General features: G+C 43.7%; 1 protein-coding gene across 1 annotated transcript; it reads right to left on the bottom strand.

Moving 5' to 3' along the window:
• Positions 1-7023: 7023 nt before the first annotated feature.
• Positions 7024-17210, bottom strand: ZNF287 (zinc finger protein 287). Its single transcript, XM_065897874.1, has 5 exons — positions 16808-17210; positions 16037-16137; positions 14043-14169; positions 13513-13599; positions 7024-8588 (listed from the first exon to the last, which is right to left on the bottom strand). Exons 1-5 carry the CDS (start codon positions 17208-17210, stop codon positions 7024-7026), a joined length of 2283 nt encoding a protein of 760 aa, XP_065753946.1.
• Positions 17211-17965: the final 755 nt, after the last annotated feature.

The raw sequence follows: 17965 nt of genomic DNA, 5'->3' as shown, positions 1-17965 counted from the left end.
AACAGACAACTTCATTTTGCTTCCTCTCTCCTTACCTGTAGGCAAGAACGACCCCCCCTTCTCAGTGGAAGGGCATTCTTGGGAGAGACAGTAAGGCCACGGCCCTGAGTATCCCTACATGTTTGTGCTGGTATCTTTACCTGGGCCATTTCTCAGGCTTGTGTTTACAGCGAGCAGCATGTCCCAGGACAGAGCATGCTTGCTTGCCGTTCACTATAAAAGGAGTGATTTCCCCAAATGTTGCTTTCCTGTGATGCAGTCCCGCCATCTAGGCCCACCGGTACCCTCTTGTGATTGGGGTGGGGATGAGGGAAAGCAAGGGTAATCGGCTCAGATATGAAGTCTGGCTACTGCTCTTGCCACGAGTGACAAAGTTCTTTGTCTTTGACCCAGGAGTCGCACGTCTTGTGCCAGCACCCATGAAAATAACAGGCTAGTTTATTATCTTGGAAGTCAAGCAAAATCCCAGACCCTTTGCAGTTCTGGATGGACATGTAAAATGATTCTTTTTTCTGAGGAAACAATCTTGATTATTGTGCAGAGGTTCCTGCAGAGATGCACTCATCAAACATTTATTGAGGGCCTACTTCCTGCCATGTGCCTGGCGCTGTGCTTGGTGTAGGAGATACAGAAGTGAATATGCCAATCTCTCCTCCTGGGAGCAGCGACAGCCGTCCATGGCTTCTCTCTGCCTCACACCCCAGTCCAAGTCACCAGCAAGTCCTGTATTCTACCTGCAAAACACACCACGTGCTGGGTCACTTCTCAGCACCTCTACCGCGACCACGAGTTCTCCTCTGAATCACCTGTAAACACACCTTCCTAATTGGTTTCGCTGCTTCTGCCCTCGCTCCACTTTGGAACATTAGGATCACCTGGGCAGTGAAACACTGAGGTCCAGGTCCCATCCCAAATGAAGTTAATCAGCTGCTCAGGTCATTCTAACGTTCAGCTAAGAGTGAGAGCCACTGCTGTGGACGGTGAGATACGGAGGGCTTTTCAGCAAATGGTGACACAGTCACATGCACTCCTCAACCTGCACAGCTGCATGTGGTGGTCCTGGTTAGATGTCTTTACTTTGGCAAATGTGGCAGATACAGTGAGAGGTGCAAGGTCTGGGGTAGGGTGAACACTTACCTGGCTACAAAATAAACAAGAGCTGATGAAAGGCCTGAAATGAGGTAGTGGCTGTTGGGATAGAGAAGAATGAACCGGAACACGGAGGGGTAAAGCCCAAATCCGATGGTCCAGGTGGTCATTGACCACGTGGTTGCCGAACGGGGAAAAGATCTGGGTGGGAGACCAGAATGGGAAGGGGGAGGGGAGTGCATCGTTTTTTGGGCTCTTCTCATATAAAGATTTGAATTTAAAAAACACGGGGAAAAAAAAAAAAAACGGGGAGAAAAAAAACTTTCAATGCTCTAATCTCATCAAAATACGTAATTAGATACATACTTTCTGTGTTCTCAGTTTTCACTTAACTATATATATATATATATATATATTTTTTTTTTCACTTAACAATATTTTACAGGAAGAACTCAACTAAGGGCTGGAGCCATGGGTTCCAACCCTTGTTCTGTCACACTGTGTACGTGACCTCAGGTCAGCATCCTGGGCTTCACTTTCCCCGTCTACACAGCAGACTCAATGCTGCTGACAGGCTTACACACACATGCATACATATCACCGCAGTGCACATGCTTGCCACGTTCAATGGTTATAGTGTTCTGAGGTGGGATAATTATAGTGAACTAGAGTGCCACGAGGAAAGTAACGGAAATAGAGGGCTGGAAGTACATTTACACGCACATGCAAATGAATTCATACCGGCCGGAAGATAGAGCGTCGAGTGAAAACTAATGGCTTTAAGTTTTAAAGACCAAATAAAAGTTTAGCAAGAAAAACTAGTACTTTGCATGAAATAGACTCTCAGAATTCAAATTTAGATCAGAAACCTGCCTTAAGGAAATGTGATGGGAAAGGAGTGTGATTAACTTATCAACACAGTAAATCATCAAGTTCATAGTTAAAACACAACATAGTTGGTGTCCTTACTTCGTTGCTCTTAACTGCCCTCTACTTAACCCACTTGCCAGGTTGACTGACATGCTCCCGTCCTCTGGAAATGCGCCACTGACGGCCTTGGCAAAAGACCTCGTGGTTAAGTTTGCTGCTTTCCTAGTAAGCGTTAACACTTGTGTTCTCTCCAGTTTAGTTTGCTCAACAAGACTTGTTTGCTCCCAGAGTCCTTCGTCTGGGAGGTAATTATGTCTCCCATTACATAGATATTATGTAACTGATGAAACTGAGGGCAGAGTTGACTTTATGCACACTCAATGGTTGGAAGGGCTCAGCCCACTTGCTAAGCACGCCCAGTAGCAGTGAGCCTGCCCACTGCCCAGATCTGGCTTCTGAATTTCTGCCTATTAAAAAGAGCCAGGGATTCCTGGAGAAATAGCTCATGTCATACCTGGGGCATTTAAAGTGCAAGGTGAACCTGAGATGGCTTTGTCAAAAGGCCATTAAGTGCCCAGGGCTTCCCTGGTGGCACGGTGGTTAAGAGTCCGCCTGCCAATGCAGGGAACACGAGTTCAAGCCCCGGTCCGGGAAGATCCCACAGGCCGCGGAGCAACTAAGCCCGTGCGCCACAACTACTGAGCCTGTGCTCTAGAGCCTGCGCGCCTAGAGCCTGTGCTCTGCAACAAGAGAAGCCACCACTATAAGTCCGTGCATCGCAACGAAGAGTAGCCCCTTCGTCGCAACTAGAGAAAGCCCGCGCACAGCAACGAAGACCCAATGCAGCCAAAAATAAATAAATAAATACATTTACCAAAAAAAAAAAAAGGCCATTAAATGCCCAGAGATTGGAGGCGTAATGTCAAAAGACAAAAGGGCTACTTGAAGGGTTCTAACTGGCCAAATCTGGGATAATTAGAGCATCAGAAACAATGATCATAATTGTTTGTGACACACTGAATCATTCGTCATCACTGCCAGTGACTCCTGCCTCTGAAAACTGGTAATTTAAGGAAAGACTTGAGCATGACCCTACGTGCATTCCCAGCCGATGAAGGAAAGCTCTTCCTTAAAGAATGCCAGTCAGTAAATGTAAAAAGGATGATAGAAAATTGCCATTTTGCAGGGGGAATTCCCTGATGGTTCAGTGGTTAAGACTCCTCGCTTCCACTGCAGGGAGCACGGGTTCGATCCCTGGTCGGGAACTAAGAGTCCGCACGCCACATCGCGCAACCAAAACAAAGAAAATCACCATTTTGCAAATCTTGACGAAATGATTGATTCCGGCAAGGATCATCATCATTGGATCCCAAAACCACCAGATACAAGGCTGTTGGTAAACGGGCTATCCATGCACTGCTGGTGTCAGTGCACAGGTTATCTATTAACTGCAACAGTAAAAACATACCTTACGTTGGGAAGATGTGGTGATCAAATTCTGCATCACAGATAGTGAGTCAACCAGATATTAATGAGACTTTTGTTGTGATGCAATATGAAATACATCTGTGAGGTGTTAATGTCAAAAATTTGTAACCTGAATACACCAAGCCTTTGGCCCTAATTGCAAATTTACAGAAACTACAGGAACAAGAAAAACAAACCACATGTAAACAATCAGGTACCTCCTGAAAGTCAGACATTCTACAACTGATCTGCTCTATTTAAAGAAAAAAAAAAGTCCTGGAAAAAAATCAAAGGTGGGAAGCTGTTCCAGGTAGATGGAACAGACAATCATGTGTAAGGCTCGCGATGAGACTGGATCAATAGGGAAAATGGAAACATGGGCTGAGCACTAGATATTAGTGCTGTTCATTTTTTGAGGTACATAATGTTACTGTGGTTGTTTTTATGAGATGCATGCTTAGTGTTTAGAGGTGAAATGTCTGTAAGTTACTTTCCAATTGTTCAGTAAAAAATATGGCAAAATGTTAATTTTTAAATCTAGGTGGATATACAATTTTATTATTATTTAACTTTTCTGTATATTTGCACATTTTCATAATAAAAAGTTGGAAATAAGACTGCCTGTTAAAAAAAACCTTCAGGGCTTCCCTGGTGGTGCAGTGGTTGAGGGTCCACCTGCCAAGGCAGGGGACACGGTCTTGTGCCCCGGTCCGGGAGGATCCCACATGCCGCGGAGCGGCTGGGCCCGTGAGCCATGGCCGCTGGGCCTGTGCGTCCGGAGCCTGTGCTCTGCAGCGGGAGAGGCCACAACAGTGAGAGGCCCACGTACCGCAAAACAACAACAAACAAACAAACAAAACAACAAAACTTCAAAGCGTGGATCAGACAACTGTAAAAGTGGGAAAAACACAAAGATCTCGGATTCTCCACTATTATTATTATTGTTATTTTATAAGAGCGTCAATTGCCTCAGTGTTTCAGTGGAAGACCTTATAAATGCATTATTTACATAAAACACACAAAGGTAGGAAATACAAATCAATGCAAAGAAAGGCGCTATGGACTATAACATTCCACACATTCATTCCAGGAGAAAACAACGTTGTGTAAGTTATGAAGTGCTATTATAAAAATTGCATCTTAAATACAATGGTTATTTTTTAACATGATAACTATGGCATAAGCATAATTTGAGTATTATGCAACCTGGAGAAAATCTGCACTTTGTGAAGGATGATTCCGTGACATCAAGGTTAACTATTAGGAGGACAAGGGGAAAGCAACTTCTTGAAGAAAACACTCAACAAGAAAGACTTGAAGATGCTGGTACCCCAGGTCCTTAGCCACTGCCCCCCCACCCCCCCGCCCCTGGCCAACCAGGTTTCTCCAACGTCCAAATGAAGCTGCATGGTCAACACATGCTTAAATTGGTATTTATGACACCAGAATTTATATCAGGTTTTCCTCACCTAGCTCAGGAAAACCTCCTCTGCAAAGATGTCCTGTGATTTTTCAGGAATATCCCCATTGTTAAGATGTGGGGATTCTCATTCTTCATTTTTAAGTAGTTCCTGTCACTAACTAATGACCAATATTTGTTAAATATTTCTTTGCATGTATGCACCAAAAAGTATTTAAAATTTTGCCAATTTCACTCCATATCAGTTACTTCTACCTTATTACTCAAGTCTAACTTGACTACTTATTTATTCATTAATTCAACCAACATAACTTGACCACCTACCATATGCAAGGCACTGAAGAAAGAAACAAGAATAAGAGGAAAGGTCAGCTCTCAGGACATGGTCTTAAATTCTGAGCGCAATGCTGTGGATAGTAAATAGTATTTTCACCCGTTTCTATTTGCGTTTCTACCAGTTTTCCTTTTATGCTGTTTGGGACCCCACAAACCCAGTTATTATTGTTGAATGATTACTGTATCAATGATAGTTTCTGCGTCAATTCTTTTTCCAATGAAACTTTTTTTCCCTGTTATTTTAAGAGTAATCCCTATTTTACTTACACATACAAGGAGTACCAATTTCAATTATCCTTTTGAAATCAGTCATTTCAGTTTCTTCTTATAAACAGGCTGAATTTTGCTTTTTAATTCAAGTAGTCATTCATTTTCTTAGGTAAACCAAGTCCAGCAACACTTCAGTTATAACAGTTGCCTCTGTATTATCTTTCCTCACCCTTACGTCTTCAATTTTTTCCCCCAACCCACTTTCTGCACTGAACTCAAACCTATTTTCCACTACTTGTTTTTTCCTCATACTATTTAAATAGCTGCTTTCATTACTTCCTTAAGATAATGGGGCTGCATCTGGCAACCCATTTTAGCAGGTTTCTTAGGTTCATTCCAGGACGTACTGGTTAACATCATGTCCTTGACTTTATCTTTCATTACTTTAGAAAGCTTTCTATTGCTTAAACCAGCTGTGGTTTTTGGCATTTAAGCCCTGGAAGAATCCAGTTAGGAAGTTTGGGCCCTGAGCACAGCAGGCACTCAAGAAACGTGTTTCAAAGGAAGAAACAGACTTTCTACAGTTAAGTCACAGGGGAACTTTAAGGTATGAATTTTGGAGTCAGGTGGAAAAAAAAAAAGTATTCTTGGGCTTCCCTGGTGGTGCAGTGGTTGAGAGTCCCTCTGCCGATGCAGGGGACACGGGTTCATGCCCCGGGCCAGGAAGATCCCACATGCCGCGGAGCGGCTGGGCCTGTGAGCCATGGCCGCTGAGCCTGTGCGTCCGGAGCCTGTGCTCCGCAACGGGAGAGGCCACAGCAGTGAGAGGCCCGCGTACCACACACACACAAAAAAGTATTATTTTTTTCCTTCTGGATGACAGTTGTCAAAAGCTAGTGAAACTAAGTCTAATATGTCTTAAATATTAAGCTTGAGGGTTTAATCTTTGCCTGTAAATTTGTACACGTCTAAGGATTATAGACACATTAGCTTCTCCTAACAGATCATCTTTTATTAAGCTTCTCTTTCTTTAATGTTTCAGTATTTAAAGCGTAATTAAACTGTGGTCACATAGAAATTGTTAAGATACTTTCAACTTTGTTTTTTTTTTTTTTTTTTTTTGCAAACCTACTGGCTCCACATGGCAGTTATGGCATAATAGGAAAAGGGAAATAAAAAGGGGGAAGGGACCTTTACATATTTAAGGCTTCAAAGCTGAGAAGAACTAAAGGCCTGAAAGCAGCTTTTTTTCTGTTACCCCAGGATTACTCTCTGGTGTGAAAGCTCTACTGGATGGAAGCTTTCCCAAGTTACATTCGTAAGGCCTCCTTAAGAAGTACTTGAAACATGGTAAGAGTTGATGAGTTACAGGATTTTGAGTACTCTTACTTTCCTAGGGTTTATTTCTGGAATGAATTAAACTGGTATCAAAGGTTAAGAAGTGAATGTTTCCTTCTTAAATTTCACAGTACATTTAAATAGGTTATATCCACATCACTAATTCTGATACTTCTGCTGAATGATAATCTAACCCATATTGCACTTCTCTTGAATAATGTTTCTAACACAGAATACAAAATAGAATTTTAAATGGTTAAGTTTTAAAACCTAAATGAAGTCTCCCATATGCATTAATTACGATGTTTGGCACCTGTATGAACACGCTGATGCTGAATGAGGTTTGTACTCTGGGTGAAGGTTTTACCACATATACGGCATGCATAGGGCTTCTCTCCTGTGTGAATTCTCTGGTGCTGAATAAGGCATGTTCTCTGGCTAAAATCTTTGTCACATTCGTTACACTTATAGGGTCTTTCTCCAGTATGAGTTCTCTGATGCTGATTAAGTGATGATGAATAAATAAACGCTTTCCCACATTCATTGCATTTATAGGGTTTCTCTCCGGTATGGATCCTTTGATGCTGAGTAAGATTTGCACCCTGTCTATATGCTTTCCCACATATATTGCATTTAAAGGGTTTTTCTCCATTGTGAATCCTCTGGTGCTGAGTAAGGTGTACACTCTGGCTGAAGGCTTTCCCACACACACTGCACTTATAGGGTTTCTCTCCGGTATGTGTTCTGTGATGTTGGGTAAGGTTTGCACTCTGGCTGAAGGCTTTCCCACATATATTGCATATATAGGATTTCTCTCCCGTATGAGTGGTCTGATGCTGAATAAGAGTGGAGGAGTGAGCAAAGGCTTTTCCACATTCGTTGCATTTATAACACTTCTCTCCAGAATGAATCCTCTGATGTCGGATAAGGTAAGTGCTCTGACTGAACACTTTCCAACACTCATTGCATTTATATGGTTTCTTTCCTGTGTGTATCTTTTGATGCTGAAGGAGGTGTGTGCTCTGGCTGAACGTTTTCCCACACTCGTTGCATATGTAAGGTTTTTCTCCAGTATGAACTCTCTGGTGATTAATCAGCGATGAACTGTGGCTGAAGGTTTTGCCACACTCCAAGCACTTGTAGGGTTTCTCTCCCGTGTGTGTCCTCTGGTGGATAGTGAGGTGTGCGCGCTGGCTGAAGTCTTTCCCACAGTCGTCGCACTTGTAGGGTTTCTCTCCCGTGTGGATCCGCTGGTGGATGGTGAGGTGTGCGCGTTGGCTGAAGGCTTTCCCGCACTGGTGGCATTCGTAGGGCTTCTCTCCAGTGTGCATCCTCTGATGTGCAATGAGGGATGAGACGTGTCTAAACTCTTTCCCACATTCTTCACATTCATAAGACTTCTCTTTGGCATGGCTACTTTGGTGTTTGATGAGGGATGGGTACTTTCTGAACTTCTTCCCACACACATTACACTTATAAGGCTTCTCTCCGGGATATATCTTCCTGTGTACAATACCATAAGAGACGTGACCGAAGGTGGCCTTGCTTTCGTCGTACACAGAAGTTTTATCATCTGATTGGGTATCAAACTGTATCATTAGGTTTGAATGCTTTTCAAAATTACTTCTATATATATCATATTTATAGTCTTCTGCACGATCATCTTCTTCTGAAAGGACTGACTTCAAACTGAAATCTCTCTCATTGGTGGGAATTCTCCTGAAGGCCTCTGTTGCTTGCCCCTCCAATCTGTCATCATAGTCATAGGGTTCTTCCAGCTTGATGGTCTTGGTTCCATCCTTTGTGAGTTTAGAAACATTTTCCACTGGAGTACACTCTTGGGCTTCTGTTTCCCATTCTGAAATTTAAAAAGTACATAAAAAGTCTTCCTCTATTTGGAGAAAGGAAACTGCCAAAGCAGAAACAAAATAATGAACATAAATAAAATGCCTAAAAAGACTATGGCTCTGACAACCTCATAACATGGTCCTTAATGCTTGGGAAAGGAGAATAAAAGGGCAGAAAACAGGAGTAAATTGTTGAAGAAGGAGAGGCTCCTCCCTACTCAACACAGGTGTGGAGTTAATAGAATAGGTTAGGTCAGGCGACAGAGCTAAGAAGTAAAAACAGATGATAAACTGTGGGACAATCTGGGATGAATTTTGTTACACAAACATTTATAATCATATAAGCTGTAATTTACATAATGGGTCATAAAGCAAGCTGACTGTCACCACTCCTCCTTCCAATCTACCCTGCACACTGTACGTAATATTCTGGAGGCAGTTTCATGGTGTGTGTTCCGTGTTTTAATACGTCTAGTAACTCTTACAGCCTGAAGCCATGGTTCTCAGGGGTACAATCCCCAGACCAGTGGCGTGAGCATCACTGTCACCTGAAATATGTCAAGTGACTGGGCCCCTCCCAGACATACTGAGTCAGAAAACGGGGGTGAGGCTGAGCCCTCCAAAAGGTTTGAATCACACTGAAGTTTCAGGATCAGCGGCTTAAAGGACAAAAGTTAAAGAAAGAAAAGTTAAAATACCTCCACTCAGTACTGAGACCCCAAATAATCTAGCCTTTTCTACTGTACTCCCTCCTCTATCACAACTCATATTCAGCTTAAAGTTCAAAGTTATCCACATAACTTAGAACTATATCCTTATAATCTTCTAAAGGTGCCACTAATTCCAGACTCCAGCCTTCTCTTATGACACCTTCTCCACCTACTGAAAAAGATGCTTATGGCCCAGCTCATGTTTCTCTCCTTCTTAGAATCCTAAAGTACAGATTAGGTTGCATCATATGAAACTGCCTTTTTTGTAGGTCAACCTGGCTGAATATCAGCAGTTTCATATGGTCCAACCTAATAAAATATTGGGCCCATGGCAGAACTTGGCTTTATATTATTATTTCACAGTTTTGTGTGTTTCTTGTATTTCCAACTCAGATGCAAACTCTGGAAATGACTTATGCTTCTTTTACATTTCCTTCAGAAAAGCACACATTTTTAACCCAGTTTACTGGTAATTCAGAAATTAAGATCATTAAGCAGGGCTTAAACATGTGTATATAACTAACTGGAAAGGACCGATTAGAAGTGTTAACTATCAAACAGTGGTGCAATATTTCTAGCAGAAGAGCTCAGTGTTGACCAGGTAATGAAGCAACAGTTTTAGTGCAGATCTGGTTTGGGCTGAACCTGAAAGAATGGCTGGGTCCTGTATGATGTAAAGACCATAAAGTTCTGAGACAGGAACGGCCATCGAAAGCCAACACTACTGCTCAATTTGTGAATCATCAAAGTTTCCATTCCCTCAGGTATGACTGATGAGATGCCCTAACCAAAGGTTCAGCTTATACGTCTCTGACCTGATAAGAAAGTGAAATCCTCAAAGCCAAAAATCAAGTGAGAGCAGGAAGACCAGAAGTTAGCAAAAGTTGAAGCTGGCTTCCTGAGACACTCCTCCATCCTGCTGACGACCTTCAGCTTCCCCTTGAGGGTGCAAGGGGCTCGGGGGCCAGAAGACAAAGCCTGCAGCCAACCTGGGGCAGCTGGCAGGAGTCTGCACACTCTGTGCTACACCCTGTATAAGGACAGGCTAGAAAAACAAACAAAACCCAAACACCTCACTTCTACAGAAGGAAAAGAGGACCTTGCCTTTCTCAGTTTTGTGCTCTTTGGTGGGAGCAAAATCTCCCCCCAAAATACATAATCATAAACTGCCCCTCTTGTGGGTTTACAGCCTTAATTCAACCTGAATCACCAAAAAAACCTCAAGTGGTCCCAGATGGGCAGCACCTCCCAGAAGATGGTCCTGACTCCAGCAAAGGCCTAGCTCCATCTTGCCATGGGTTTTCTCAGTGTTGAGAGTGTGCTGAACTCTCTCCCTAAAGAATTCACTGTATATTTTGGGTCATTCTGCCAACTAAAGCAAACAGGCCATAAATTATGAGAAGAACTAGCTTTTCAAGTAGTAGGACCCTCAAAACACCAGATGACCAGATAAAGTTAGCTTTTTAAAAAAGTTAAACAATTCACTCTAAAGTAGAGATTATATTGTCATTATTGTTTACTTTGCTGTTAATGCTAGATTCCAGCATCAATACTGGTAGACATACTAGAAGGCAGTGGCTGAAATTAAAAAAAAAAACAGGGCTTCCCTGGTGGCGCAGTGGTTGAGAATCTGCCTGCCGATGCAGGGGACACGGGTTCGAGCCCTGGTCTGGGAAGGTCCCACACGCCGCGGAGCAACTAGGCCCGTGAGCCACAACTACTGAGCCTGCGCGTCTGGAGCCTGTGCTCCTCAACAAGAGAGGCCGCGACAGTGAGAGGCCCGCGCACCGCGATGAAGAGTGGCCCCCACTCGCCGCAATTGGAGAAAGCCCTCGCACAGAAACGAAGACCCAACACAGCCAAAAATAAATAAATAAATTTATAAAAAAAAAAAACAAAAAAAAAAACAAAAGGGGGCTTCCCTGGTGGCGCAGTGGTTGAGAGTTTGCCTGCCGTTGCAGGGGACACGGGTTTGTGCCCCGGTCCGGGAAGACCCCACATGCCACGGAGCGGCTGGGCCCGTGAGCCATGGCCGCTGAGCCTGCGTGTTCGGTGCCTGTGCTCCGCAACGGGAGAGGCCACAATAGCGAGAGGCCCGCGTACCGCAAAAAAAAACAAAACAAAAAAAAAAACAAAAAAAGGGAATAGGAAAGCAAAATGCAAAAGAGTACAGTGTATTTCTTTTGTATACAAAAGGAGAGATAAGACTATATTTATGATTTATCTCTTCAAAAAGAAAGATAGGAAGGATAAACGAGAGATAAGTGGGCCCTGTAACCTACAGGAAGTGGACGGGAACAGGGCAGAAGGGATGGGAGTGTACACCTTTCTATAGTTTTGACTTTTTTTTTTTCTTTTTTATAGTTTTGACTTTTGAACTGCGTTAATGTTTTTACATACTCAAAAATGTAAAATAAAATAAAAAAGAAACAAGAAAATACTAAACTTGAACACAAATGTAATCAAACAAGTTTAACTGTGCATCAAACTGTTAAGATAACCAGAAAGGAAGAATTCAAGTTAACTTTGAAACCAGTATCCTCTATATCTTTAGTGGAATATATTCTAAGGACATGAAGGAATTTTGAACGTTACCTGAGCAGTCTGTTATCTGAGAGATAATGATATACTTCTGAAACCATTTTTGTGTGATTATATGACAGAGCAAATGAGCAGATATACTGATATTGGGAACCAGATGACTCATTCTGTGGGAAAGGAAGTAGAAAACAGATATGGGGAGGTACAAGATAGACTGCCCTTGTGGTGCTAGATTTGAATTCAAGTCACCAGTATGAACTCAGGATTCAAAAAACCTACAAACATGGCTTCTCTGGTGGCACAGTGGTTGGGAGTCTGCCTGCCGATGCAGGGGACACAGGTTCGTGCCCCGGTCCAGGAAGGTCCCACATGCCACGGAGCGGCTGGGCCCATGAGCCATGGCCGCTGAGCCTGCGCATCCGGAGCCTGTGCTCCGCAATGGGAGAGGCCACAACAGTGAGAGGCCCGCGTACCACAGGAAGAAAAACAAAAAAAACAAAAAAAAACGCCCTACAAACACACACACACACACACACACACACACACACACACACACACACACACTTCACAGCTCTATCTACTGAACAGATCTAGAAGCAATGGTACCCAGAGTAGTGAGCGCACTCACTACCCAGATCCTGGCCTCTCATCACTAATCCCCACTAAGATGAACCACTGTTCCTTAGAGAAATTCCAGGTCTAAGGTAGGCATGAAGTGAGCCCACAGACCATTTTCTGCCAGAAAGCAAGGAAATGCTCAAAGACTAATGGGGACGTCTCAAAAGGACTTGATCTGAAAGGCTCCCATTGCTGAAATTTGGGACAACTGAGCAACAAAAACAAATACCGCCCCACCACTGGAATTAATGGACTAACAATACATTGAATTTTTAAAAATTCCACTAATAGTGACATATACACATAAAAACGGGGTGGGAGGTATAGGTATTCCTTACAGATTAATCATTTAGAAGAGATGGTGGAATTAGAAAATCACCATTTTGCAACCAGCAATGTAATAAAGCAAGGATCCACAGCGGATGCTAAGAACCTTCACTGGAAGGTCATCAGGGAATAGAACAGTCACGTGACCTCTAGGTGTCGAGCCACAGGTGACAACACAGATGCAGGAACCAGGTGAATGGCAAACAGGTGGGGACTTCTGTCTGCATAGATCTGGCTTTATATATTTTTACAATTTCTGATCTTGCAAACATGTTATCTTTTTCAATAATTAGAACATAAAAAAGAAAGGAATGAGGAGAGTGGAGGCAGGGGGCTACAGGGTTTTGTCAATAAACAGAATAAAAGAAACTCAAAAAGAAGTTGAGAAGGTTTGAAATTTAAGATTTTAGGGGACATTCATGCATGCTTGAAGATAGAGGGAGGGAACACACGGAAAGCCCCAGACAAAACTCTAACGGAGGGAACCCAGGGGTCATGGAGAAGCACAAAATAAGAGGGGGGTTGGGGGTGGGTTGGCAGCGTGTAAAAATGACACCTGGAAAATCTCTTCCGAAGACGGCCTCTGTAAGGAAGCAACGCCAAGCAGCCCAGTGTTCTCAACAGGCTGGGATGTCTTTGTGCCAAGTGACTTGGCCACATGCGAAAACACATCTCATCATACTTAGGACAGTACAGGCTCTTAAGCACAAAGAATCTCATTGGCTGATGGTTCTCTCACCTGGACTAGGGCCTTCTAAAATTTCTTTTATCACCATCCATGGTTCTTCCAATATGGGAATCACGGTTGGTCTGTACACTGTAAGTCCTGTTCAGGAGGAACAGAGTGAGTTTTACCCTGGAGATAAACAGTTGTTTAAGTTTTACTACCTGACTTCTTACCCATGAGGACAGATCTCTACAGGAAAAGAATGGTTCACGGACATGACCTCATGAATGAGGTCACTGTCCTTTTCGGAGCTGGGACAAAAATTTCCTGCACGCTGGAGGATGCACGCCTAGAGATCACGGGGAAGGAGGCGCTGGGCAGGGCGCGGCGTCGGGTGGTGGCCCTGGGAGGCTGTGCGTCGTACCTTCTGATGACCTTTCACTTAGAAACCTTTCATTTGGGAAAAGGGAGCAGAACTTTGCCATTTCTGTGCTTGAACGGACAAGCACGCTCACCTCTAGGCCCGACCATTTTTAACAGCTGAGGGGAGAAAGACTCGGGTGTGTATGCAGGGAGGAGGGCCGGGCGCGGACGACGCTCACCCAGAGAAACCATGTTCCAGTAGTTCTGCAGCGTCACCGTCTTGTACAGTTCCTTCTGCACAGGACGCATGAGCTCCCAGTCCTCCCGGGTGATGTCCACGGCCACATCTGTGAATGTCATGGATTCCTGAAACATCAAACGTGACTTAACTTTGTTCAGGAACTAGTAGGAAGGGGACAGCGACAGCACAGGTGTGTGTGTGGTGGGGGAAACCAGAGTCTTGAGCGCTGGTAGGACCCTAAAAATTACCTAGTCAATACCTTTACCCAATGTATGGATAAGCAGACCTGAATGGCCTGAGGGGAAGTCTGAAAACAAAGTAGAATACATCAGTTTCAGTGCATGCGTTGGTGGCTCCATCTTAAAGAATAAAAGGATTTAAACATTGATAACACAGAGAGAATGGTTTGACTTTCAAGCATTGCCTAACAAATAAATTAAATGTGTTACAGTTTGACATTTTAAGATATTTTCTGTGCTCTATGATGGAATGCAGAGCCCTTCCTCCTTCCCTCCTATCTATCTATCTGTCTCTCTATCTCTCTATGTATCTACTTTTGGCTGCGCTGGGTCTTAGTTGTGGCATGCAGATCTTTCCTTGCAGTGCGTGGGCTCTTCGTTGTGGCGTGCGGGCTTCTCTCTAGTTGTGGCACACAGATTCAGTAGTTGCGACATGTGGACTCTCTGGTTGTGGTGTTTGGGCTCCAGAGCGCGTAGGCTCTGTAGTTGCAGTATGTGGGCTTAGCTGCCCCACAGCATGTGGGATCTTAGTTCCCCAACCAGGGATGGAAACCGCATCCCCTGCATTGGAAGGCAGATTCTTATCCACTGGACCACCAGGGAAGTCCCCCTTCTTCCTTTCTAAAATAAAACTGGTACCAATAACCACACTGAACTACTGTACCTGTAGATACATTTCACAGTCTGGTAAAGTTAGCATCCCTCTGCTCTTCCTTCCTTTGCTTACTCCCACATGTTTTTCAAATAAACTCTGTAAGTTTCTTTAAAAAACTGTACTGGGATTTTTCAAATCACATGTAAGTGATTAATTTAGGGAGAGCTGGCAGTCTTACAGTATTCAAGGCTTCTTTCATGTCTACAGAATAACACAGGACTGCAAAGCTTATACTACGCTTAGTCGTAGTTATTTTAAATGTGGGGGTAATACTGGCAATGGAACCTTTTATTTCATTTTAGCATCTATCTGATTTTTATGTATATTTAAGAAAGTGATAAATTTTTGTATGCCATTTTCTGTCATGGTCACTTTACTCAAATTCTCTATTATTGTTTCTAACAGTTTTTCCCTTGATTTTCTTAGGTTTTTTGGTAAACATTCATATTATCTACAAATAATAATTTACTCTGGTTACCAATTTCAGACCATGTATATTTTACAGTGTATTTTACAGTAAACCTTTCTCTTAAGATGGCCTGAGCTGCTCTTCCTTAAAATAACACAGACTCGTAATAAACAGTAACATCAAACAATACATGGCCTTTAATTACTTGTTAACAAAGAAAAATAATAACTATTGTTTAATCTTCCTGTGATCTTCTTGATCACTTACTGTAATCCAGGCTAACAGGTCTCATAATATTTAATTGTCACAATCTAAGAGGAATATTCATTAGAGCTTAGTAACTCAGGTTATGAGTGGTTAAGTGTCTTGCCCCAAATCACAGGTTCAGTGGCAGAACCAGGAAGCAAATCTAGATCCATGTGGCTGTGGAGGTGAATCCCTTAACCTCTATGCACTACCACTGCTTTAAAGTAAAAAAGTGAGGAAAGGGATATCACGGGAAGCAATGGATCCCATTTCCTATACAAGGCATTCACCTACCTTAACAGGCCACGGTGACTTAAGGAGAAAACCTGAGGCTTAGGTCCTTCATAGGACCTCTGGGGTCACAGAAGGTAGAGGGCCAGGTTAGAAAATGTCCTCACACACTAGGAAGGCATTTTAAAATCACAGAAGAAACTGACACTCACTTTGGTCACGAAGTCATTGAGCCACCCTGCCTGGAAAGCTTGTCTTCCTTTGGGGTCTTCCTCTGGGGTCTCCTGGGAAAGGGTGGAGCTCTGAGGAACAGCTAGCGAAGAGAAAGAGACCGTGGTGGAGATCAGCCCTGTTTGAATAGCCTAGGAAACTCTTCACCAATAGAAGCCTACATTTTCTTAAAGCGAGGAATCAGAAGGAAACCGAAAACAAAGCCCCTGCTTCACAGAACCAGAGAGAAGGGGCAATGACTTATCCTGAAACTTGTCCTGTTTTTGAGCAGGCTTCAAAAACGAAGTCTGCTCTGGGATGCTTCAGAATATGTACCAAATTCACAGTTTTCTACTAAACCCTTGCGTGATAGAGATTTTGTGAGCTGTCTTTTTACTTAGTAAAGAAATATTCTCTGGACACTTCTCTACATATTTGGAAGTATGTTACCATAAAACCCAATTCACAAAGCAAATGATTTATTGGCAGAATGGTTCAAACCTCTGCAGGGAAACTTCCTGAGGGCGCACATAGGGGTAATTTGGTTGTGTCTGGCCACTGTTTATGATACGTCCTCTGGGTTTACAGAACGTGTGTTGGGTTCCGAGCAGTTGGAAGAGGAATGCCAGGTGGGACGGGGCTCAGTGAAGCCTGTTCTCGCTCACTTCCTGGCCTCCGTTTTCCTAATCACCTCAAAGGGCTGCTCTCTGACGTGATGGCTGTCTTCTCGGACCACCCAGGACTCCTCCTCTCTCTGCCCTTACAAGTCTTACCTTCTTCCTCTAGAATCTGAGTCAAATCCTCCACCAGAGTCACCACTTCCTCGCTGCTCTTCGGGTACTGGGACTTCACCCAAGTCCTAACCTCCCCAGGCAGGATGCTCAGGAATTGCTCCAGGACCAGCAGCTCCAGGATTTGTTCCTTTGAGTGAATCTCGGGTCTCAGCCACTTAAGGCAGAGCTCTCGGAGCTGATTCAATGCCTTTCGAGGACCAGCCAGGTCTGGGTATGGAAAATTCCTAAAATTCTGCCGACAGGTCTCAGTGTCACGCAGGAGTCTTGAGGCGAGGGTTTCCTTCTCAGTACTGCGGGGTCCACTCTGAGCCTTGTCCGGCTTCCACATTAGAAGGACTTGGGCACGTGACGAACTGGTCGTCCTCTTGCTCGGGGAGAACATGGCTACACACAGGAGAGTCAACCTGGCAACAGCCTTTATTTCTCCAGGAGTGAGCCGAATGCTTGAAGTCGCATGCTAGAACCACAAAGGCATTTACCAAGGGCTGCTGCGGCCAGGGGCAGGACAGAGGCAAGGTAGAGTTAGCAGTCTTCCTTACAAACTCTGAGCCCAGAACTTGTAGGGGTGGCTAAGAGACTCTGAAACACAAGAACAGACACAAGGTCAAGTATTCCTGGTGGTCTCTGCCACACGCACAAACAGTAATAGGCAGGCGACCCACAGTGTACAAATAAACACTGAGAGTCTACCGTACTCTACCTCCCTGATATCCTTAAGACTTGCAAAATAGATGCAACCTGCCCTGGGCACGCGTTGGGACTGCCATAAAAGGGTGGTGATAGAAGCAAAGCAAAAAGACAGATCAAACTTCTAACTTGTTGAAACAAACATTTTTTACAGAAAAACAAAAGCTTCAGTATTATAGTCACTGATGTTACAGAACCTGTAATGACTGAAGTGCCTCTAAAAAAACAGTAAATCTGTTATTTAGAAAAAACTGGGAGGAGAACTTCTCCTTAAAGAGCTCAAGGTTCCCAAGGGAACGGTCAGGGAAAAAGGGCGAGCCGTTTACCCGCTCTGCGTATCAATGCCAGACTGTTCCAGCCCTGCACTACCAGAGGGCTGGGCACGGGAAAGAAGCAGACTGGTGTAACCTGAAGCCCGTGAAGAGTTTCTACAGGACACAATTCCTAAGG

Source organism: Phocoena phocoena, chromosome 19 (genome assembly GCF_963924675.1).
Source record: "Phocoena phocoena chromosome 19, mPhoPho1.1, whole genome shotgun sequence".
Taxonomy (NCBI): Eukaryota; Metazoa; Chordata; class Mammalia; order Artiodactyla; family Phocoenidae; genus Phocoena; species Phocoena phocoena.
The sequence above is the reverse complement of the archived record's forward strand: the minus strand, read 5'-3'. Positions and strand labels throughout refer to the sequence as shown.

Excerpts from the sequence above, each read along its gene's own strand:
- ZNF287 (XM_065897874.1), bottom strand. The coding sequence starts at position 17,210 with ATGTTCTCCCCGAGCAAGAGGACGACCAGTTCGTCACGTGCCCAAGTC. Across the intron at positions 16,138-16,807 it reads TCAGATTCTAGAGGAAGAAG|CTGTTCCTCAGAGCTCCACC; the intron begins GTAAGACTTGTA and ends TCTCTTCGCTAG. Across the intron at positions 8,589-13,512 it reads TTTAGAAGGCCCTAGTCCAG|AATGGGAAACAGAAGCCCAA; the intron begins GTGAGAGAACCA and ends TTTAAATTTCAG.